The following is a 20,970-nucleotide window of genomic DNA, read 5'->3' on the forward strand; positions in this document are numbered from 1 at the left end:
TGATATCCAGCGCTGTCACACAGTGCTTATGTTCAAAGTGCTTACAAATGGTGTCTTCACAACATAGGGAAGCTGAAGCCTTATTCCAGGGAAGGAGAGGTGAGTCAGTAGCAGTGTCAATGCAGACTGAGAAGCTCGGCAGTGACTTGCTCCAATCAGATTTTAGACACGATTTAAAGCATGTTTCAATAAGGTTAATACAGTGTCCGAGTTTCTCTACCACCAGAATCCTAGAAGAGAGTAACAGCCGCAGCATAACTTCTTAAAACTGTGGTGTAGCAACCTAGAGTATTTCTGTTTAGGATCTATAGATAAATGGATGCAAAATACATACTTTAGAGCCGGATTCATGTAACTCTAACACAGGTTAGTTTTAAAAGCACTAACCTTTATTTTGGCTTTACTGGTATGCTTATCAATTAGTTAGCTAGAACATTTTAAAACTTTCATATAGATTTTTAAAATATGTTTCTAGAGAACATGGTTTTTTAAAATACTTTAAAAACATTCACTATACATTAATTTAAACAGCAATATCGGCACCAGTTTTCCTTTCACTTCTGTCTCGTTATCCCCACAAAACAAAAGTAAAAAATCCAATAAGAAAATCCCAGTATTCATGATTTCTTAGTTCCCCATAGAAGGTATTTATAGCTCTAGGAGAAATCAGGTGTGAAGGAACAAGCAACTTTTAGTCTTATAAATATTTATCTTGGAAGCTTTAGGGCCTCAAGAAAAAAGAGAAACGAGCACAAAATCAGGTTGTTTCATATTTAATAAGTGTTGGAAAGAAAACACGTTTATAGATGCATGCACTCATGTATGTACGTGAAAGCGGCAATGCGGTAAAAAGCGAATTCTCACCCAAGGCCAGAATTTTTTATTAAGCGCATTTTCATTAGTTGGACAAACAACCTTATAAACCCTTATGTCAAACCACATAATGTGAAGAATCTCCATGGGAGAGATTTTTTTTTTCACCCTTCAGAATTATTTTTCCCCTAAGACCTTCATATGAATCTTCCTTATACAGTTGGTCACACCATGATTCCTCATATTCTCTAATATATACAGCATTCCAAATTTAAACTTTTGCCTTTTTTACTCAAATATTTGTTACTCGTGTAAACTTGAAATTATTTCACCTTAATAAAGTTTATTAAAAATATATATATATATATATATATACTCTCCAATTCAGAATAGGATAGAACCTCCCATAATGTAACAAAATCTTTATATAAAATATTAATTCAGTCTCCTTTTAACAACTCTAATGAATGGAAATATTTATTCTATATAAATTTTATATATTTTTTATTTTTTAATCTTACTTAAAAAAGAGCTGTCCCCCAAAACCAGAGCTGCAGAACACACCTGCAAGGGAAACGGCATGCACATCTAGTCTGAGCACAGACAGCACAGCAGAGTGCAGACTGGAGAACGTAAGAATAACAAAATCAGTTTCAGTCTATCAGTAGGCCAGTGGCTACTCTTCAGTTTCCACAATACTATCTATTGTGGGGATCTAACTCTTTAAACATCTCTAACTGATGTCAGAGGGAATCAGTGAAAAATGTCTACTTCCTTCATTGAAATATTAGATGACTTTTTTTTTTTTTTTTGAGACGGAGTCTCGCTCAGCTGCCCAGGCCGGAGTGCAGTGGTGCGGTCTTGGCTCTCTGCAACCACCGTCTCCTGGGTTCAAGCGATTCTCCTGTCTCAGCCTCCCGTGTAGCTGGGATTACAAGCAACTGTCATCATGCCCAGCTAGTTTTTGTATATTGGTAGAGACACAGTTTCACCATGTTGGCCAGGCTGGTCTTGAACTCCTGACCTCAGGTGATCCGCCCATCTCAGCCTCCCAAAGTGCTAGGATTACAGGCGTGAGCCACCGCGCCCGGCCAGATGATGTATTTAAATACCATACCAAACTCTGTGTGTATTTATATAAAGAGAGACTGTTAAAAGGCTTCATAATTTAAAAAAACAAAAAACAAAAAACAAAAACTTGATGCTTACTATTGCTGCATACTGTTGCAGTATAAAACATACACTTATCTGGGATCATGAGAATATAACACGAATGGTCCTGCATAAACTGTAACTTTGACAGCATTTAAAAAATAAAAATCAAATTAAGTGCCTTTGAGGCCACTTCTTCCCAGTTACCAGTTTTCTTAACCCAGTACTAAAATATTGCCACACACAGCTGTATGTCTGAGGATCATATTTAAATATTTAAAATGTATCTATAGTCTGTCTTAGTTTTCTTTATATTTGGGAAAATTTTTGAATCTTAAGTGTGAAGATGTAATCACAAATGTCTTTACCAGGAATAAAAACATATCTAGGGTAGCCAGCAAATTTAAAGCAAAGAAAATATTTTGTAGTCACAGACTAATACTGAGGTCTGTAAAAAGGGTTGAATGAATAATAGACATCAAGGATATATTAGTTCCAACACCATCCATAATTGTTTCTATAACCAATAATACTTTAAAAACATTTGTTAATCAAAATAGGCTGACATTGATATAACTATTTATGTGTAAAAATAGTGCACGATTTCTCTTCCACAAAGCTAGTTTACATCCTAAGAGCTGGTAAACACTTTTTTTGTTTTTTAATACAGAAAGGGCTGAGACTTTGAAAAAAAATTAAATTAAGGCATTCAAAATGGGTAAAGTTGCCTATCATGAAGCATTAGGAAACTGATATAATTAACTTTAAACTTCTTGTTACAGTAACTGCTTAAACATGAACATGCAACTTCCATCAGGTACACAGGAATGAGTGATATAAACTCCAACATTATGGCTTTATACAAGTGCATAGTTGCAACTGCAGTAAGTAATGATATCTGATTAATGTGTATAAAAAAATAAAGTGGGAAGTTTAAAAAACCTTGCAGTATTAGAGTACTCTATATATATATATATATGTTGTGTGTTTATATATATATACACAGTATAATGGTCACTTCTTAAAGATGCAGTCAATATCACTGTAGTGGAATCCATTCCCAGATTCTTCTGGTAAATGTGCTGGTGAAACCTCTCTGTTGAAGCTAGAAAAGACGTTTTCTTTAGACTTTAACTCTTCTCAATCCTTGTGTGCACTGTAGTGTGAGTGACTGCCGAGAGCGCTTTATGGAAAAGTCTGGAAGAGTTGCATATATCCTTAGTCTATCAACCAATCACTGTTGGTTCAACCTGTTGCTTCAAAGGAGCCCAGATTTGTAATTTATATTACAGGGAAAAGGGGAACACATATATGTATGAGTGTATGTATCAGTCTCTCAGGAAAATATAGCTTTTTAATAAATTTTGGGCCATCATATTTCAGTCTTGTTCTCACTGGAAGAATACGATCACCTTGAATAATGACTGCTTTCACAGAAGGCAGTTAGCTGAAAAGAAAGAAAAAATAAAGTTAGTTGATACAGTGAAATAATTTAAGAGATTATTAAATTCCTAGAAAAAGCATTCCATTCACATTATTAAACTATACAGTCTTCCAACTACTATGTTTTTTAACACTAAAATCATGCATAAACATACTTACTGTATTACTTTTCCTGCAGGTACATGCAATTATATTCTTTCCCAAAACAACTTGGGATCTTGGAATTTTAGCTACACACATTACACACAAGTTTTAATATGGTTAACAAGCTATTAGGGTTAAACAATATGCCACAGAGTAACTCAGAAGATAAAGTTTGATTTGGGGTTGAACTGCCAGCTGCCTCATGTAGCTGACAGGGAAATGGGCCTATTGATCAGGTTCTACTTGGCTGTTCAACCCTAAGCCACACATTTTTTTTTAAATCTATAAGATAGGGCCAAATACATTGTTGTAGTAAATATATACAAGCTACTCTATGAAACCTGATTATAAATAGATACCAATACTACCTGATTTATGTTTTGCAACATAGACTAAAACAGACATTATTTCTTTTAAATCTTTCTATGTAAAAGGTTTAAGTTGAGGCTCAACTTTCATTCAAATCTCCTTGAGCCACTATTAACCAAATTATTTTACATTTTCTAAAAGCACAATTCTCACAGCGTATCACTGACATTCTTCAGCAAGGGTAACATTAAATTCTCACAAAGCAAACATTTCACAGCACCACACACAAAAACGCCAAATCAGAAACAGCTATTTTACAGCACTTATTAGACTTATAAAGATTTTATGCTTTCAATTCTTGCAAGTTGGAAATAAGAGGAGAGAGATGGAGGGAGAAAGGAATCCCATGCTATGTTCACAAACTAATATAGCTGTATGAACTTGAAAACGTTGTAAATTTTACTTCTCTTCTGAATATGGCTTCTTTGGAATGAACAGAACGTATCAGAATTAACTCCTTTTGTGATTGCTATATCTCATTCCTAAGATAAATTCTAATTGTATTAAAAATTTATAGCCAATGAAGAATCTGAACATAGCATTTCACTTTTACACTTAACATGTAAATTTCAGTTAGCAACTTTTTGAAAACTACTTTTAACTATATACTATTAAAAACAAGTTTCAAAAATAAAAAATAATGAAAGCCCAAGTGCAAACCACATGCGCTACGTTGAAGTACTAAAATAACTGATTTTTCATTTTTTGATTTACCCCATTTATTTCTTCAGAAATCAAAAACATCGTCATCATCATCACCACCACCATCAACATCATCAAATGACCAATCCCAGTCTTTAAATGCCAAATCAAGCAATCTGCAATAGGAGGTTTGTAAATTTATACTCTAACACTCTTTAGAAACTGTAACTTAATGACTTAGAAATCATACTTTGAATGTGTGGTAAGCATTTTAATTTTCCATTCATGGATAACAACAAGATTAAAATTAAGATGCACGCACACAAGGAAGCCTTGCCCTTTATATATAAATGCATATAATCACGTTGGCCAAGTACACCTTCCAGGTATCTGAAGACAGCGATCATATTTGGGATAATAACAAACAATCTGCTTTTCCCTCCTCACTCCCATACCCCAGATAAACATGTAACCATCTGATGCCCAGTTTGATTTGAGAATTATGAAAACACATTTGTCAATGTTCCCTTCACCAACGTGGTTAGATTGTCAGCTCGGTTTTTCCATTATAGCACCAAAAACCATGGGGTAAAAGGGGAGTAATAGAATAAGAAAGCAGCTTTCTGAATTTCAGTAGGACCCTGCCTGCTCAATATGTCACCAAGAGCTTTGTCGTGCATATGAAAAACTAGGGACAAGGGAAAAGCCACAAGTATATAAGTAGCATTATCAACTCATCTTGGCTAAATTGAACTTAGAGTTAGGATATATGTGGTCTTTTCTAATTCAATAACCTAACTGTAATATTCCTATCATCTTTGTTTTTAAAAATAGGAGTAACTGGGCCAGACGCAGCGGCTCATGCCCGTAATCCCAGCACAGGGAGGCCGAGGCGGGCAGATCACCTGAGGTGAGGAGTTCAAGACCAGCCTGGCCAACATGGTGAAACCCTGTCTCTACTAAAAATACAAAAATTAGCTGGGCGTGGTGGCAGGTGCCTGTAATCCCAGCTACTCAAGAGGCTAAGGCAGGAGAGTCACTTGAATCCGGGAGGCAGAGGTTGCAGTAAGCCAAGATCCTGCCATTGCACTCCAGCCTGGGGGACAAGAGCGAGACTTGGTCTCAATAAATAAATAAATAAATATAAAAATAAATAGGAGTAACTTTTTCATTTTTAAAACTGTGGTGTTCATGAATCAATTCGTGCCAAGGAACTCATCTGGTCCCCAAAGTCTCACCTATAATCACTATTGTCAGTGGTTCTTATTTACACACTTCTAAAGCAAGAAACTTTAGTGTACATGATTTACCTACTGCTCTTTATAAGGCCTCATTCCAAGAGATTTAGATATGACTGAAAAGGGCCCAAATATTTGCATTTTCAAATAAGAAACCTGAGGTGATTTCTGATACAGCTGGTTAACTCTGAGAAACACTGACAGAATAGGTTAATGGATGATTACTCTAATTTAAAATAAATACAGCGACTCAAATTACTCTTTTAAAATGTGCTAAACATAGGACAACATTTGAGAAAACACACAAACATATATAATTACTTAATGCATATCACAACCTGGCACACACTCATTTTTCTAGACTTACATATAACGTAGCTTATAGCTAGGGTTTCAGCTCTACTGCTTGGGAGATTGTGATCAGCAGGCCTTCCAGGGCATCCACACCTCAGCTTTAGCATAGGTTAGGAGAAAGCTGCATTGCATATCCTTTCAAAACCTTTGAAGTGTGTGCCAGTGTCATAATCTCAAATTTAAAAGTCTAATCGCTAGATACGAGTGCAGTGCATGATGAGACTTCCCTTACACCCTCTCCCCTCATCCCTTCGAATCAGTCATCTAATTCTAGTTATTTCAACTGAAGAAATCTTTCCGAATCCAGGTTTATTTTCTCCGTTTTCATTGTCAAGTACTCAGTTCAGGATCTCATTAAGCCTGAATACCAATCCCTTATTGAAAGACTTCTACTTATAAATCAAAACTCCTGAGAGCAGTGTACATGGAGCTTTTTAGCTGGGTTCAGAGTTTCTCTCCAGTGTCACATCATCTTTTACCACACCTTGCCCTTGCCTTCTCCCAACCCCAACCCAACACAAAATTACAAATACATAAGTAATTCTGACAACTTTGTACCTCTGCACATGACATTTTGCCTGGAACTGATTTTCCCTTATTTGTTTGCTTGTAAAATTATCCATCCTCCATTGTTTTAGATCTTTCTTAATGTCCTCAGGAAGAATTCTCCATGCTTCCCTCGTTTCCCCCAGCGCTCTGTTCATGCCTCTATCATAAACAGCATTTTACATAGTACTGTAATTGCCTGTTGCTTGACTGTCTCCACCATTAACTAATCAACAGGGATATAGTTCAGGCCTGTGAAACTTAATTGTCAAAGATGCTTTGGAAAGAGTGCATTTAATTTGGAATTCTACCAACAGTCCACAAAAGTACCCATTTCGTTTCTTAACCCTTGCCAGTTTGGTAGGTGAAAAATGGTTTTATGTTATAGTTTTAATTTAATGTTAATTTCTTAATACAGTAGTCCCCCCATATCCTTGTTTTCACTGTCCATGGTTTCAAGTTACCAGTGGTGAACCACAGTCTGAAAACATTAAATAGAAAACCTCAAAACAATTTAGAAGTTTTAAACTGCCCAACATTCTGAACAGCGTGATGAAATCTTGTGCCATCCCACTCTGTCCTGCCTGGGATGTGAGTCATCCCTTTGTCCAGCATATCCATGCCTATTAGTCACTTATTAAGGGTCTTCATTATCAGATTTTAAAAAATGGTATGTGTACGGCACAGCACTATTCCTGATTCCAGGCATCCACTGGGGGTCTTGGAATACATATCCCTTGAGATAAAGGGGGACTACCGTAATCAGGCTGATCCCCTTTTTTTTTTTTTTTAACATGTAACAGCTGTTTCCATAAAAATGCCTGCATACACCTCACTAATTCTGTATGGGGATGAGGCAATCTTTTTTCTCAATGATTTATAAGAACTTTTCATATGTGAAGATAGTAGCTCATCTTTCTCATATATTTTGTAAAGACATGGTGTTTTTTACATTTACAAGGCTTCAATTTTGGGGTAGTTGATCTTTGGCTTTGTTTTCTTTGCTTTTATTATTGGAAAATTCTTCTCCAATTCAAGATCAGGTATATATTCATGTATGGATTTATTTTTGACACATCAAATTGTATATAACTTCATTATTTTCCCAAGTAGACTGTTAACTTTCTAACATTTAGAAATGGAGAAGAACAAAGATAATAATGACACAATAGCTACTTCCTCCCTTAAGTTTTAACTGTGTTGCCATGTTTTACTTCTTAAAACTCAATAAATGAGCATTTGCTGCATTTTTGCTTTATACTTTTCTGCATGCATTAAATACTGCGTTTAAAAAAAAATCTTTAAAAGAAAAATAATTAAAGAGCAATGCCCTCTAGCCAGACTGGTATCTAATTTTTTTTTTTTTTTTTTTTTTTTGAGATGGAGTCTCACTCTGTTGCCCAGGCTGGAGTGCAGTGGCGCAATCTCGGCTTACTGCAACCTCCACCTCTTGGGTTCAAGCAATTCTCTGCTTCAGCCTCCCGAGTAGCTGGGATTACAGGTGTCTGCCACCACGCCCAGCTAATTTTTGTATTTTTAGTAGAGACGGGGTTTCACCATCTTGGCCAGGCTTGTCTGGAACTCCTGACCTCAGGTGATCCACCCGCCTTGGCCTCCCAAAGTGCTGGGATTACACGCGTAAGCCACCACACCCGGCCCAGACTGGTATATTTTTATCTTGCATTGAAACAAATTAGGATTCCCCAAATTGTCTTCATCAAAAATTAGCATTTTATTCACAAATTTCCTACTTTTCCAGTATGGCATTTTAATTTTAACTCAAAAGTACCAAAAAAAAAAAAAAAAAAAAAAACCACTCCTGTAGAATAGCATTTGTACACATTATTTTTATGAACTGTCAATTAATTAAGTTCTACTCTTATCACAATGAGGCAGTGACTACTTCAGTTCCAAGTCAAGGTTCCAGAACAAGATTATCTGGATCTAAAGTCATGGCTCTGCCACTTATTAGCTGGGTGACCTTGGGTACACAAGCTTTCTGTGCCTTAGTTTCTTCATCTGTTAAATGGAGATATATTAATAGCTACCTCACAGGGTGGTTCTGCGGATAAACTAGTATAATAATAGCTAACACTTATCTATTACTTCACCACTATAGAAAAAAAAGAAGTGCTGAAAACAGAGTTAAGAGGAGAGGCTGAGCGTGATGGCTCACACCTGTAATCCCAGCACTTTTGGAGGCCGAGGCAGGCAGATCACCAGGTCAGGGTGAAACCCCGTCTCTACTAAAAATACAAAAAATTAGCTGGGTGCGGTGGCACGCACCTGTAGTTCCAGCTACTCAGGAGGCTGAGACAGGAGAATTGCTTGAACCCAGGAGGAGGAGGTTGCAGTGAGCCAAGATGGCACCACTGCACTCCACCCTGGGTGACAGAGCAAGACTTTGTCTCAAAAAAAAAAAAAAAAAAAAAAAACAGAATCAGAACCAGGACTGTCAAAGCAGCCACAGATGAGGTAATGAGGCCAGGTGCGGTGGCTCATACCTGTAATCCCAGCACTTTGGGAGGCCGAGGCGGGCAGATCACCTGAGGTCAGGAGTTCAAGACCAGCCTGGCCAACATGGGGAAACCCCACCTCTACTAAAATTACAAAAATTAGCCGGGCGTGATGGTGCATGCCTGTAATCCCAACTACTCAGAAGGCTGAGGCAGGAGAATTGCTTGAACCTGGAAGGTGGAGGGTTGTGGTGAACCGAGATCACGCCACTACACTCCAGCCTGGGTGACACATCGAGACGCCATCTCACAAAAAAAAAAAAAAAAAAAAAAAAAGAAGAAAAGATGTAATGGCAGATGACCACAAACAAAGACACTAAGGAAAAGTTACCAAAAATGGTTAAGTGAACATTTATGGGTTCACTTTATATTTGATGTATCTAACAAAGCCAAACTTTGTTTTAAGAAGGATACCATGTCAAATTAGTTCAACTAAAGCTAGATTGACTACTGCTAAGACTAATATTAAACAAACTCAAACAAAGAGCTAGATATCAGATCACTGCCGAGACACACCAGCAATTCTGCGCCTCCGTTTTCTTGGATGACCCTTTACTAGTTCCACCCATTTGTATATTGAACGGGCTTTAGTCCAGTAGAATGTTAAAAGCCATCCAGCCTGAGGCCTGATTCCTCCCTGGAACCATGCTACTCAATGAGACTCACGATTTGCCTTTCTGATTGGTTCTTCTTCTAATACATCTTCCAAGGAAAAGGTCTTTAGCTGTTTAGTACTATTTATCTCTCATATTTTCAAGTAATGTCGTTAGAAAACAAAATATCCTGAGTTCCTTTGCTTGCTACATTTGTATACTTTCAAATGACATACTGCAACCTCTGTTATTCTCATCTATATACGCTTCAATTTGTATAAGTGACTCTTAAAATATGACATTCAGAATGGAATACTGGCCAGGCATGGTGGCTCATGCCTGTAATCCCAGCACTTTGGGAGGCTGAGGTGGGAGGATTGCTTAAGGCCAGGCGTTTGAGACCAGCCTGGGCAACATAGGGAGACCCCTATCTCTACAAAAAATAAAAATAAAAATAAATTAGCCAGGTGTCATGGTGCATGCATGTGGTCCCAGCCACTCTAGGAGGCTGAGATGGGAGAATAATCACTTGGGCCTGGGAGGTCAAGGCTGCAGTCAGCCATGATTATGCCATTGCACTCCAGCCTGAGCAACAGAGTGAGACCCTGTCTCAATAATAATAATAATAATAATAATAATAATAATGCAGGTTGATTGATTCATGTAAGAGATACAGATACAATGCTAGGAGTACATGAAACAATGGAGACTCAAATGCCAAAAACAATGGAAATAATGTTGCAGATGCACAACAAAATCCAAATTATATTATAAATGTGACCATCTTTATGTTTAGAATTTCAAAGAATGTATTAAATTTTTTCATAAAATGTACACTACACATTTTACAGTCAGTTTTCATATTAGTTTTATTTACATGCAGATGTGAGAGAAAGAAATTCCTACTACTTACCGTTGCTATGACAAAATGTATTAAAAAAAAAAATCATTGAAGAATGATTCACAGGGCAAGGCCAGAAGTTAAAAAAAAAAAAAAGTAACAAAAATCAGAAGTAAATGTACTTTCAAACAGACCATAACACTGATTTGGATTGGGAAAGGAAGGTATTTGTAAGTCAGTGTACATAAAAACAGCCTGTTACATAATTGGGAGCATGCCTCATAAACTAATTTGATATATGTTATCATATGTAGTGAAATCATTAATGTGTCAAATAGCACAAAAGGAAAAAATATATCAAAAGGATATCTGGAGTTGTTATAATTCTAGATCTAGACAAACCCCTTCCGGAGTCTTAATCAAAACTAAGTATAACAATACCTGTTCTATTCCACAGGACTATTTTAAAGAGCATAGGAGATAATACATAAGAAGTTAAATGAGAGGAAAGAATATGTAGAGAAGTACTCTGGAAACTGAAATCACTATACACTATAAGGTATTAAAATACCATTTAAGCATTAATAGCTCTACAATATTAATAATATAAATTTAATTTTCAGATGTTTTACAGAAGGCACATGAAATGGCCTTCAGTATCTCTGAATTCTGAGTTTCTTTAGCTTTAGTCAATAATCACTAATTTTGTTTAGTTTTATCATACCTCACACAAAATATTAAACATTTTCACTGCTGAAACACCAATTCTGCCTTTGTCATTCTAATTATTTCCTTGAGAGATTAGTTTCAAGAAAGTTTCATCTAAGATGTTTGTGGTCAGAATCAGATTTCCGACAATATAGCCAATGCACATCAATATTCATATACTGAAGGTCCTGTATCAGGGAACCAAAAGGATACCTGAAATTAGATACCTGATCAAAGTATATGCTTTTTCCTTTAGCTAACCAAATTACTGTGTTCATTTCATGTTCAATGGATAGCAATGTTTATAAATGCTGAAGTAGTTAGTAAGTCAAGAAATGGCTATTGCGAATCTAAAGGACTTTCACGTAGCTATCCGAAAATGGCTCCATCAAAATGTTTTGGTGCATAATGATCAACCCTGACCTTACTCCATTTTCCTAACTCTACCTCAATTCCAAGGAATGGCCACTTTTACCCATTAGCTCATACTTGCATTTTTAAAGCTGGTCTATGTTGCTGTTAAAATCACACTCAATATACTGTTTTATAGATTTAAAACTTAAGCTGATTTTAAACCTGCCTCCCAAATCATGTAACATAATAAAAGCTTATAATATGAAACACAGTGTGTACACTTAACAATGTGAGGTCTGTGTACAATGTTAATTCTATCTTTTAAGTTATTAAATTACTTAAGTGCTCATAAAAGCTGAAAATTATATCATTATACAGTAAGTCCTCACTTGACATCATCGATAGGTTCTTGGAAAGTATGACTTTAAGCTAAATGAAGTATAACAAAACCATTTTCTTCTCATCAAGGTTATAACAAAACAATTTTGAAGGAAACAACCTAATTCTACGACCTGCCATTGTTTTGCTTAAAGTCGCAGGTTCAAAGAACCTACGGACAATGTTAAGTGAGGATTTACTGTACAAATAAACACAACAAAAATCTTTAAAGATTTTTGGTTGAATTTACTGTATGTGTGTGATTTAGTAAATAAATTTATATTACTTTCATCTGAATCGATGAATATGACATGCACATTAAAACAGTTCCAAACACTTGGTATTCCACAGTTCACTAAAATACCAAGCAAAGGAAAACTAACTAGGAAAATTTGTAGTTTGACTATAAATACAAAATATTTTAGTAGATTTTTTTTTTCTTACCACATTTTAATTTATTACCTAGGTTTGTTTGGGGCAAGCTGTCGACTTGGCCGTCTAATAGACTGGTTTTGCTGTATCTTCATTGAAGTTCTAGGAGATGATCGTGCAAAAGGGTCTGGAGCTGGGGGCTTTTTTGGTATCTTTTTCACCAATCGACTAACCCACTTCTGCTGCTCTTCTGTAGAATTTGCTAGTAATAATAGATTCTTTGCCGTTGAAATATCATAATACACTATAAATAAAAATTTGAAAAAAAAATTAATGTGCTTAAAATGATCTGAACATAACCAATATCGATGGAGCAAGTAATTTACCATTTACCTTTGCAAGGTGCTATAATCTCCTCCTTTTTGTCCATGTGATCTTTATGACACTTAATATGGCAACGGCGGCACTCTAAAGCAGGAGGCGGCTTAAACATGTGCCACAGGGGCTTCATACAAGCCTCACAGTTGGTTGGGAAATGATAAAGAGTAGGAATAAACTCATGTCCCTTGTGGCAAATATAATTAGATTTTTCTCCAACTGGCTCCACTGGAAATTCTTGTTCCTTCTTACTTTCTCCTTCATTGGCATACAGAATCTATGAATGTCAAAAGAATGATAAATGATTTCCAAACATGCTATTTCTTATGTAGTAACAATTCTGATAGTGTAAGTAAAATAACATTAGCCTAAATTATTCAAAGAGAAGAAAATGTATCTGAAGTACAAACTTAAGCTCTTGATTATGCAAACAATCAAAAGCTTATGTAAGAAAAGTCATAAGACAGTCACTTTGGTTTGCATTTCAAAAGAACTGATCCTCTTCAAATGCTGCCTCCTTATTTTCTTTGTAATACCCATGCTTTAGCAGTACTATCAAAATAGGTCAGCAAAAGGCAAACGTGCACTTCATAGGTGTTAGAAAGTTTTTCTGGGAGGGACTGTTCAAAACAATCACTTGAAGAAATGTGGTGATTATACTAATTGGTGTGTTGTAATACTTAACAGAAAACTGGGTAACAGCTATAAGCACAGCTTCATTTTAAAAGTCCTGTATTTTGAGAGTTGAGGGGGAAAAGAAAGAGGAAAGGATGTGTATTATACTCCAAATAAACATGATAAGCCTCCAGAAAACAAGGAGCCAACTTCCACACAGTACACCAAGCACAATGACTCTTACATAGAAGGAAATCAGTAAGTCATTGTTGGTTTGACTAATTTTAAAATGGAACTAGTAAAGGGAAGAATGTGGCTTGGCTTCACTTTAAATTGGAGGTAAAAGGGTTACAAGGTACAAAATTTACCTCCATAACTGACTTTTCTAACTTTCTAGAGAGCTGAGATTACACAACAACAGAAGGGAAAAAAATTCATGCTTAAAAAAAGTCATAACCAACCTTAAACAAAAATATAGCAAAGACCAGAAACATGATACAAACACACTACAAGCTTTAACAAATAAAATGGAGACAGGAATGAAGACGTTCCCAAACAGAATTAAGCACAAAAGTCACAAAGCAACAAACCATCTTTAAATAGGACTGAAACAGAAAGGTAACCTGAAGAGGGCCAAAGAATGAAGAGATTTAATATGCCACGTCATTTGACAACTTCTAAATGTGAAAAAAACAAAACAAAGCCAACCAACCAAATATAAACAAAACTATGTTTACCTGGAATATCCTTGGAATTTCTTTAGCATCTGCTCTATATACATCTGTCTGTGTAACTGGTCGGACATGAAATAACTTGCTATAAAAAATTTTGAATAAAGGAATAAAATATCACCCAAGGATCAAATTATATATTAATTATTCTATACTTATGTCAGAAGTTAAACACTACTTTGACCCATGTTAGGAACTCAGAATATTTTGTTCTATTAATTATATAATTAACTAAGATTTTTACAAACCTCTGTCAGAAATTTTCTAATTAGTTTCAAAAAATAATATATCAAAGGCCCATGAAATAAAGATGTTTTAGCTAACCCTGTATCCCAGACTTTCATCTGTATGAAGCAAATCACAGGAAAATGTAACAATAGTACAGCAGGAGCTATACTATGACTAATAAATTGCATTGTTACTCTTATACTTTAAAAGATAAGAAAAGATAGAATTTTTAAATATTCTAATAAAAATACTTACTCTATATCTAAAACCATGTAAGGATTAGATTGTTCTTTATCTTGTTCACTGTCATAGAAAAGAATCTTCTTACTGCTTACAATCACATACTGTGAAAACAGGGAGAAAAGAAATCAGTAATTCAAGTGTTTATATACCTTATTTATTGATTTTTTAAAAAAATAAATTCTGTATTAGCAATAAAAATCATACTAAGTAACTAAAAAGTACTTAATATATCTTTAGGAAAGTCTTCCTTAAAATAACAATACATTTTGTTTATATTAACAGATATTTTAAATAAGCAAATTGTGGGGAGAAGTAAAGTAAAATATTTTTTGGACTTAGCTAGCTTTGGGATCCAACATCATTAATAACCTTCTCAAAAATAAACACAATAACATCAATAATCATAGTAAGAGAGGAAAATAAATAAATGGGTCTTTTTTACTAGATTCACAGTTCTTTTCCCACCAAAACAGCAAAAGTATCAAAATCAACAATTTCCTAACAATAAAATCTGTCTTACTATTAACAAGATATGAGGACAAAAAATTTTTTACAAAGATAATTAAAATCATACAATTTCAAATCCTAAAGTATAAACAAGTTCTATGTGTCTAAAAGTACCAGTCACGTATATCCTGCAACTACAAAAGCCAAATGACTGGAGTTAAAACAAAAACAAAAGGCTCATATTCCAAAGTATCAATTACCTTTTTAACCCATCCAAATTTCTTAGTGTTGTTTCGTGCAGGCAATGAAAGCCATCCTTCTAATCTTGATTCTACAAATAAGCACAACATATAAGGATAAAGATAACAATTCTCCTTAGGTAACAAAGAACTTAATAAAATTTTAATACGAAATTTATAAAACAAATAAAATATATCCTTTAGAATTTATCACTATACATCATCTAGGATACAGCAATAGTACAGGATCAGCAGTAAAAAGTTATGCAATGCAAAACAAAATCCAGGTTATATCATATTGGAAACAGATAGTCTATAGTTTTATAAAGTCAAATGTTCCACTGATTAAATTCATGCATTTATAATCAGAAAAGCTGCCCCCCAAAAAATAATAATAGTAATAATAAAAAAAAGCAGCAGCAGCAACTCTCTATTCTCATTGGTACACCTGTCTCAGACTCCTTTATTTTTCCTTTGGAAGAGGGCCACATCGTGCACACTTTCAAGGAGTAAATATAGTTTTTATAATTACGTGTTCAGAGAAAATGAACTTTTAGAATAACTACTATAAAATAAAATAATGTAAATTTTATTTTTTTTATTTTTTTTGAGATGAAGTCTTGCTCTGTCGCCGAGGCTGGAATGTAGTGGCATAATCTCGGCTCACTGCAGCCTCTGCATCCTGGGTTCCAGTGATTCTCCTGCCTCAGCTTCCCAGGTAGCTGGGATTACAGGCACGCGCCAGCACGCCCAGCTACTTCTTGTATTTTTAGTAGAGATGGGGTTTCACCATGTTGGCCAGGTTAGTCTTGAACTCCTGACCTCAGGTGATCTGTCTGCTTCAGCCTCTCAAAGTACTAGGATTATAGGCGTGAGCCATCACAACTGACTAATTATGTACATTTTAGATAAAATTTGGTTAATAAGCAGCAAAATAATCAAAAGATTTCTAAATTCCAAAATATCAAAATCAGTAACACTGTAATTCAACTAAGGAATGTGTATGAACCTTGGAATTTGTTTTAATTTCATTTGATCAATGCCTTTTAATGAAATAAATACGTGAAATAGCATTTGGGGAAGTTATTCTAATAGTAAAAGTAGCTATCACTTATTTAACTTCTATTATGTATCAACTGTGCTGGACGCTTTACCTAAATTCCCCTAATTTAGATGAGGAAACTGCAGTCTTGAAAGATCACACAGGGCTGCCTCTTTGACTCTGAATGAAGGAACTCTCTGGTTTTTTCATTTAAACTGTAATCTCTTTCAGGGTAATGACCAGGCGAAATTCTTTCATGTTTCTTATGAAGGACATATGCCTAGGATAATGTCAGTAAGTACTCAGTAAAAACCTTAAGTTTATCCTCTGAATCAGTCGAAATACTTTTTCTGTACCATCACTCTTGCTACAAAACTTCAGGAAGAATTTCTTCTTGGTTGAAAATGGCTAAAACAAGCAATGAAACCATGCGCTCTTAAGCAATATAATGTATTACTCCATTTCTCGCAAGTTGGCATCTATCAATTACAACAGCAATGTCATGAGAAAATACCTTAAAAACAAATTCTTTATTCATGCAGCAGTTTATTTTTAACTGAGTCTACAACAACATAGTAGAGTTAGTGGTTATTAGTTAATGTTATATAAAAAAAACTTCAAAAGGACTAAAATTAAGGGTAGTGAGGAAAACTCCAAAGATGAAAAGATTTTCAGGATATCACCTGTACCATTAGGTTCCGATGAAATGGGTAAGTAAGGCAAAGATTCTTCTTCTGAGTCAGAATCAGAGTCAAGGAGCATGTGAGAACTGGAAGGCTTAGTGGCAATATTGAGAGAAGTAGAGGAACGTTGGTAGGTGAATGACATGGATTCCATAGTGTGTGACTGAGTGATATGAACTAAACACCCAACATAAAAGGAAGTAAGAATGCAGAAAGAAGAGAAAATGAAATGAAAGCTTAAAAATAGAGCTAATATAATATATAATAATTTAAAAACTAGACATGTGGAGTTTTTCTTTTGTATGTTTATGAAAAACTTTGTTAAAAAAATCAACAAATAAAATAAGCTTGAAATGTTACTTGAATCCTTACTCCAAGGAGTAGGTTTTCCCTTAAAGAAAATACAAACATTTTTCCTTCAGAGCAGTCAGTGGCAAGACTTAAAACAATCAACTGATTTATGTTTAAGACAAATAGTAGTGCTGAAAGCAAATCCATACCTGGAAACCCATCATCTGCCTCAGCATCCCCTGGTCCACTGCCTATACTGGAACTATCCAGACCAATATGCAAGGCTTGGAGTTGTGACCGCAGCTGCTCAATGTCACTGTCTTTACTGTCCAATGTCATCTGCAGTTCAATTCGAATCTGGCTCTCTTCAGCTATTTGCTATAAGAAATTTAATTACAATAAGTTAATTGGATGCAACACAACTCAACATTTTGCTTCTGGGTTCAATAATTATTAAATAATAGAAATGGTCTATAACAAGTAAAACAAACAGATATGAAAATAATTCTACTTCTTAAAAAGAAGTCTTCAGTAGAGTCCAAAAAGTATTCTTACTGCCTGCATTTCATTCAGTTCTTTCTGATACTTGATCATCTGCTGGGTCAATTTCTCACGTTCAGATTTAAGCTCCATATGTAGCTTTCTATTCTCCTTCTCTTTTCTCCGCACATCTGTGTCATTACCACGCTTGACAGGTTCTTTGCGATTCATGATCTCAGCCAACTTATTCACAGCCTTAAAAAAATGTAAAAATAAGTATAATACATAAATAAAATAAATTACGTGTATGGTTTCTCAGTATCTCATCAATAGCAACAAGTTATGCAATCACAAATACTCTCCTTCCCTACACACAGGGCTACAAAGAAACACTTTTTATAATATTTAAATAATACACCTCCTTTACTACTCATCATCCTTCTCCATCCAATGCGCCATTAGATTTTTATTCGTGTTTTCTGAGAATTATAATTTAAATATTTATAGAATTGATCTGATGTTGCTTTCTACCATTATGACTTTTTAGTTCTAAGAGAGACTTTAATAGGCAGACCTTTCTGCTTTTATTCTGGAGGAAGAACATTTTGCAGTGGCATCATATTAATAAAATATTCTATGTCCAACAACGGTGAAGAGTACCTAGTACCCCACCTGTTCATGCAATACATATGCAACTGTAGGAGTTGGCAGAGAGTGAACTAACTGACCCTTTTCAGGTTGTCAGTAAATGGTCAATCCCAACAGTTCTTAAAAGTAGAAAAACATATTAAATTACAACAATAAATTGAAAGAGAATGTGATTCCAAAAGGAAAAATTAAGAAAAATTTTGGTAGCTATAGAATTGAACAATATTAATTAAATCTAACTTCTCCCAACCTGGCAAAAATCAGATAATTGTGACTTCACAAATATTGGTACATTCGATGACTACGCTACCAACTTGTAATGTTCAAAGTAAAATGTAAAACAGATAAACTGAGACAAAATTCAAAATCATATTTAGATTCTATTATACATACTTGAGTTTTGAGTGTTCTTTCTGTTAACAGCTGTTTCTCAAACTGTGCTTTAATAGCTGCTGCGCTTATTTCTTCATCTTTCAATCTTGACAGTTCTGAAACATGGAAAAAAGTTAAAATTACATTGGTAATTACAGTAGCTGATAAACATTAGGTATATGAAAAATAAACATTTTTGTTAATACATACGCTCTTGAACATCTTTCAGCTTGTTATTTAATTCTTCTTTCTCATTTGCAAGATTGGCAACATCACTAGTTAGGGTCCTATTAGTTTCTTCAAGCTAAGAAATGAAAGAGGAAAAAATAATCACATCCCAATTTACATAGTTTATGTTATAAAACAATGATTCAAATAAGAAACATTCTAGAATATTGTTAAACCTCTTATTTTATTTTTCCTTTTATTTTTTTGTGAGTCTTGCTCTGTCACCCAGGCTGAGTCTTGCTTTGTCACCTAGGAGTGCAGTGGCGTGATCTCAGCTCACTGCAACCTCCGCCTCCTGGTTTCAAGTGATTCTCCTGCCCCAGCCTCCTGAGTAGCTGGGATTACAGGCATGTGCCACCACACCTGGCTGATTTTTGTATTTTTAGTAGAGAAGGGGTTTCACTATGTTGGTCAGGTTGGTCTCAAACTCCTGGCCTCAAGTGATCACCTGCCTAGGCCTCTCAAAGTGCTGGGATTACTTATAGGCATGGGCCAACGCACCTGGTGTGAAGGAAGTTTTATTGTAAATTATGTGTTTCCCCTTTCCACCCATGATTGTATTTCATTACATACACATGAAACAATACATAGCGTGGCTTTATGTGATTTTCTTCTTCTTTTTTTTTTTTTTTCTCTTTTTGGAGACAAGGTCTCAAGCTCTGTTGCCCAGGCTGGAGTGCAATGGCACTCGATCACCACTCACTGTAGCCCCAGCCTCCAGGGCTCTAAGGGTCCTCCCACCTCAGCCCCCATGAGTAGCTAGCTGGGACTATAGGCATGAACCACCACACCTGGCTACATTTTTTTTTTTTTTTCTTGGTAGAAACAGGGTCTCACTGTGTTGCCCAGGCTGGTCTCAAACTCCTGGAGCTCAAGCAATACTCCTACCTTGAACTCCCAAAGTGCTGCAATTACAGGTATGAGCCAGCATGCCAGGCTGTGATTTTCAATCTTACTGAATTTATCTTTCTGTAACTGTTTTCACTCAATAGCATATTAAAGTATTAAATTGCTGATACAAATGAAGACCTAATTCATTTTAACTGACATAATAGTTCCATCTTCTATTACATTTAATGCATGCATTCAGTCATTCATTCATGGATATTTGAGTTTTTGCTAACATATTTATGCTGCTATAAGCATTGTGCCGAAGTTTCTACAGTGTATTTATCTTAATGTAGACTTTCTTTGGACTGCATTATGTGAATGCCTAAAATTTACTGGAAACTGTCATATTACTTACTGTACTATGCCATACCAAATTTATACTTCCCATAGTGAATAAGAATGCCATTTTCTAGACATTCTTCAGACACTTGAAATTGTCAGCCACTGAATTTCTGCCAACGTGATGGGTACGAAATGGTATTTCAAAGTTGTTTTACCTAGGCTTTTCTTGAACAATAGTGAGGTTAAGTATGTGCTTATATATTTACATTTTCCCTTTTAGCTAAGTTTTCTTCCAAATTCTTTAATCTTATCTTACTGAATTACAGACATTCTACATATACTGTAGATACAAATCTCTTGTTTAATAAATATATTACAAATATCTCCTTTCTGTCATTTGTTTATGCTGTCCTCTGTCATATGCAACTTTTAGATTCTGTTCTAATAGCTTAAATTTTTTATTTTTCATAGTTAGTCCTTAAGATAGCTAGAATTTACTTTTCTGTGTGGTGTAGTGGGGATTTAATTTTATTCCTTTCCACATAAAAATACAGTTATTCCAAAACCATTTATGAAATGTGTCCTTTCCCTGTGATTTGTACACTGCCACTCCCATCATATATACCAAGTTCCTGTATGTGCAGAAATCTTTATGGCCTCCCTTTTTCATTTCCACTGAACAGGATTGAATATCCCTGTTCTAATACCA

General features: G+C 35.2%; 1 protein-coding gene across 1 annotated transcript in view; it reads right to left on the bottom strand.

Annotated features, from left to right (window-relative positions):
- Positions 1-757: 757 nt before the first annotated feature.
- LOC105486481 (Rho associated coiled-coil containing protein kinase 2) overlaps positions 758-20,970 on the bottom strand; it is a 163,951-nt gene continuing 143,738 nt past the window's right edge. The window contains exons 24-34 of the mRNA XM_071076234.1: positions 19,071-19,164; positions 18,882-18,976; positions 17,916-18,095; positions 17,570-17,738; positions 15,366-15,436; positions 14,671-14,759; positions 14,194-14,272; positions 12,857-13,118; positions 12,554-12,767; positions 4,636-4,739; positions 758-3,412 (exon numbers count right to left, since the gene is read on the bottom strand). Of these exons, the coding sequence (XP_070932335.1) occupies positions 4,649-4,739; positions 12,554-12,767; positions 12,857-13,118; positions 14,194-14,272; positions 14,671-14,759; positions 15,366-15,436; positions 17,570-17,738; positions 17,916-18,095; positions 18,882-18,976; positions 19,071-19,164 (1,344 nt within the window). The 3' untranslated portion in view covers positions 758-3,412; positions 4,636-4,648. The remainder of the gene's footprint in view (positions 3,413-4,635; positions 4,740-12,553; positions 12,768-12,856; positions 13,119-14,193; positions 14,273-14,670; positions 14,760-15,365; positions 15,437-17,569; positions 17,739-17,915; positions 18,096-18,881; positions 18,977-19,070; positions 19,165-20,970) is intronic.

This window comes from Macaca nemestrina, chromosome 13 (genome assembly GCF_043159975.1).
Source record: "Macaca nemestrina isolate mMacNem1 chromosome 13, mMacNem.hap1, whole genome shotgun sequence".
NCBI lineage: Eukaryota > Metazoa > Chordata > Mammalia > Primates > Cercopithecidae > Macaca > Macaca nemestrina.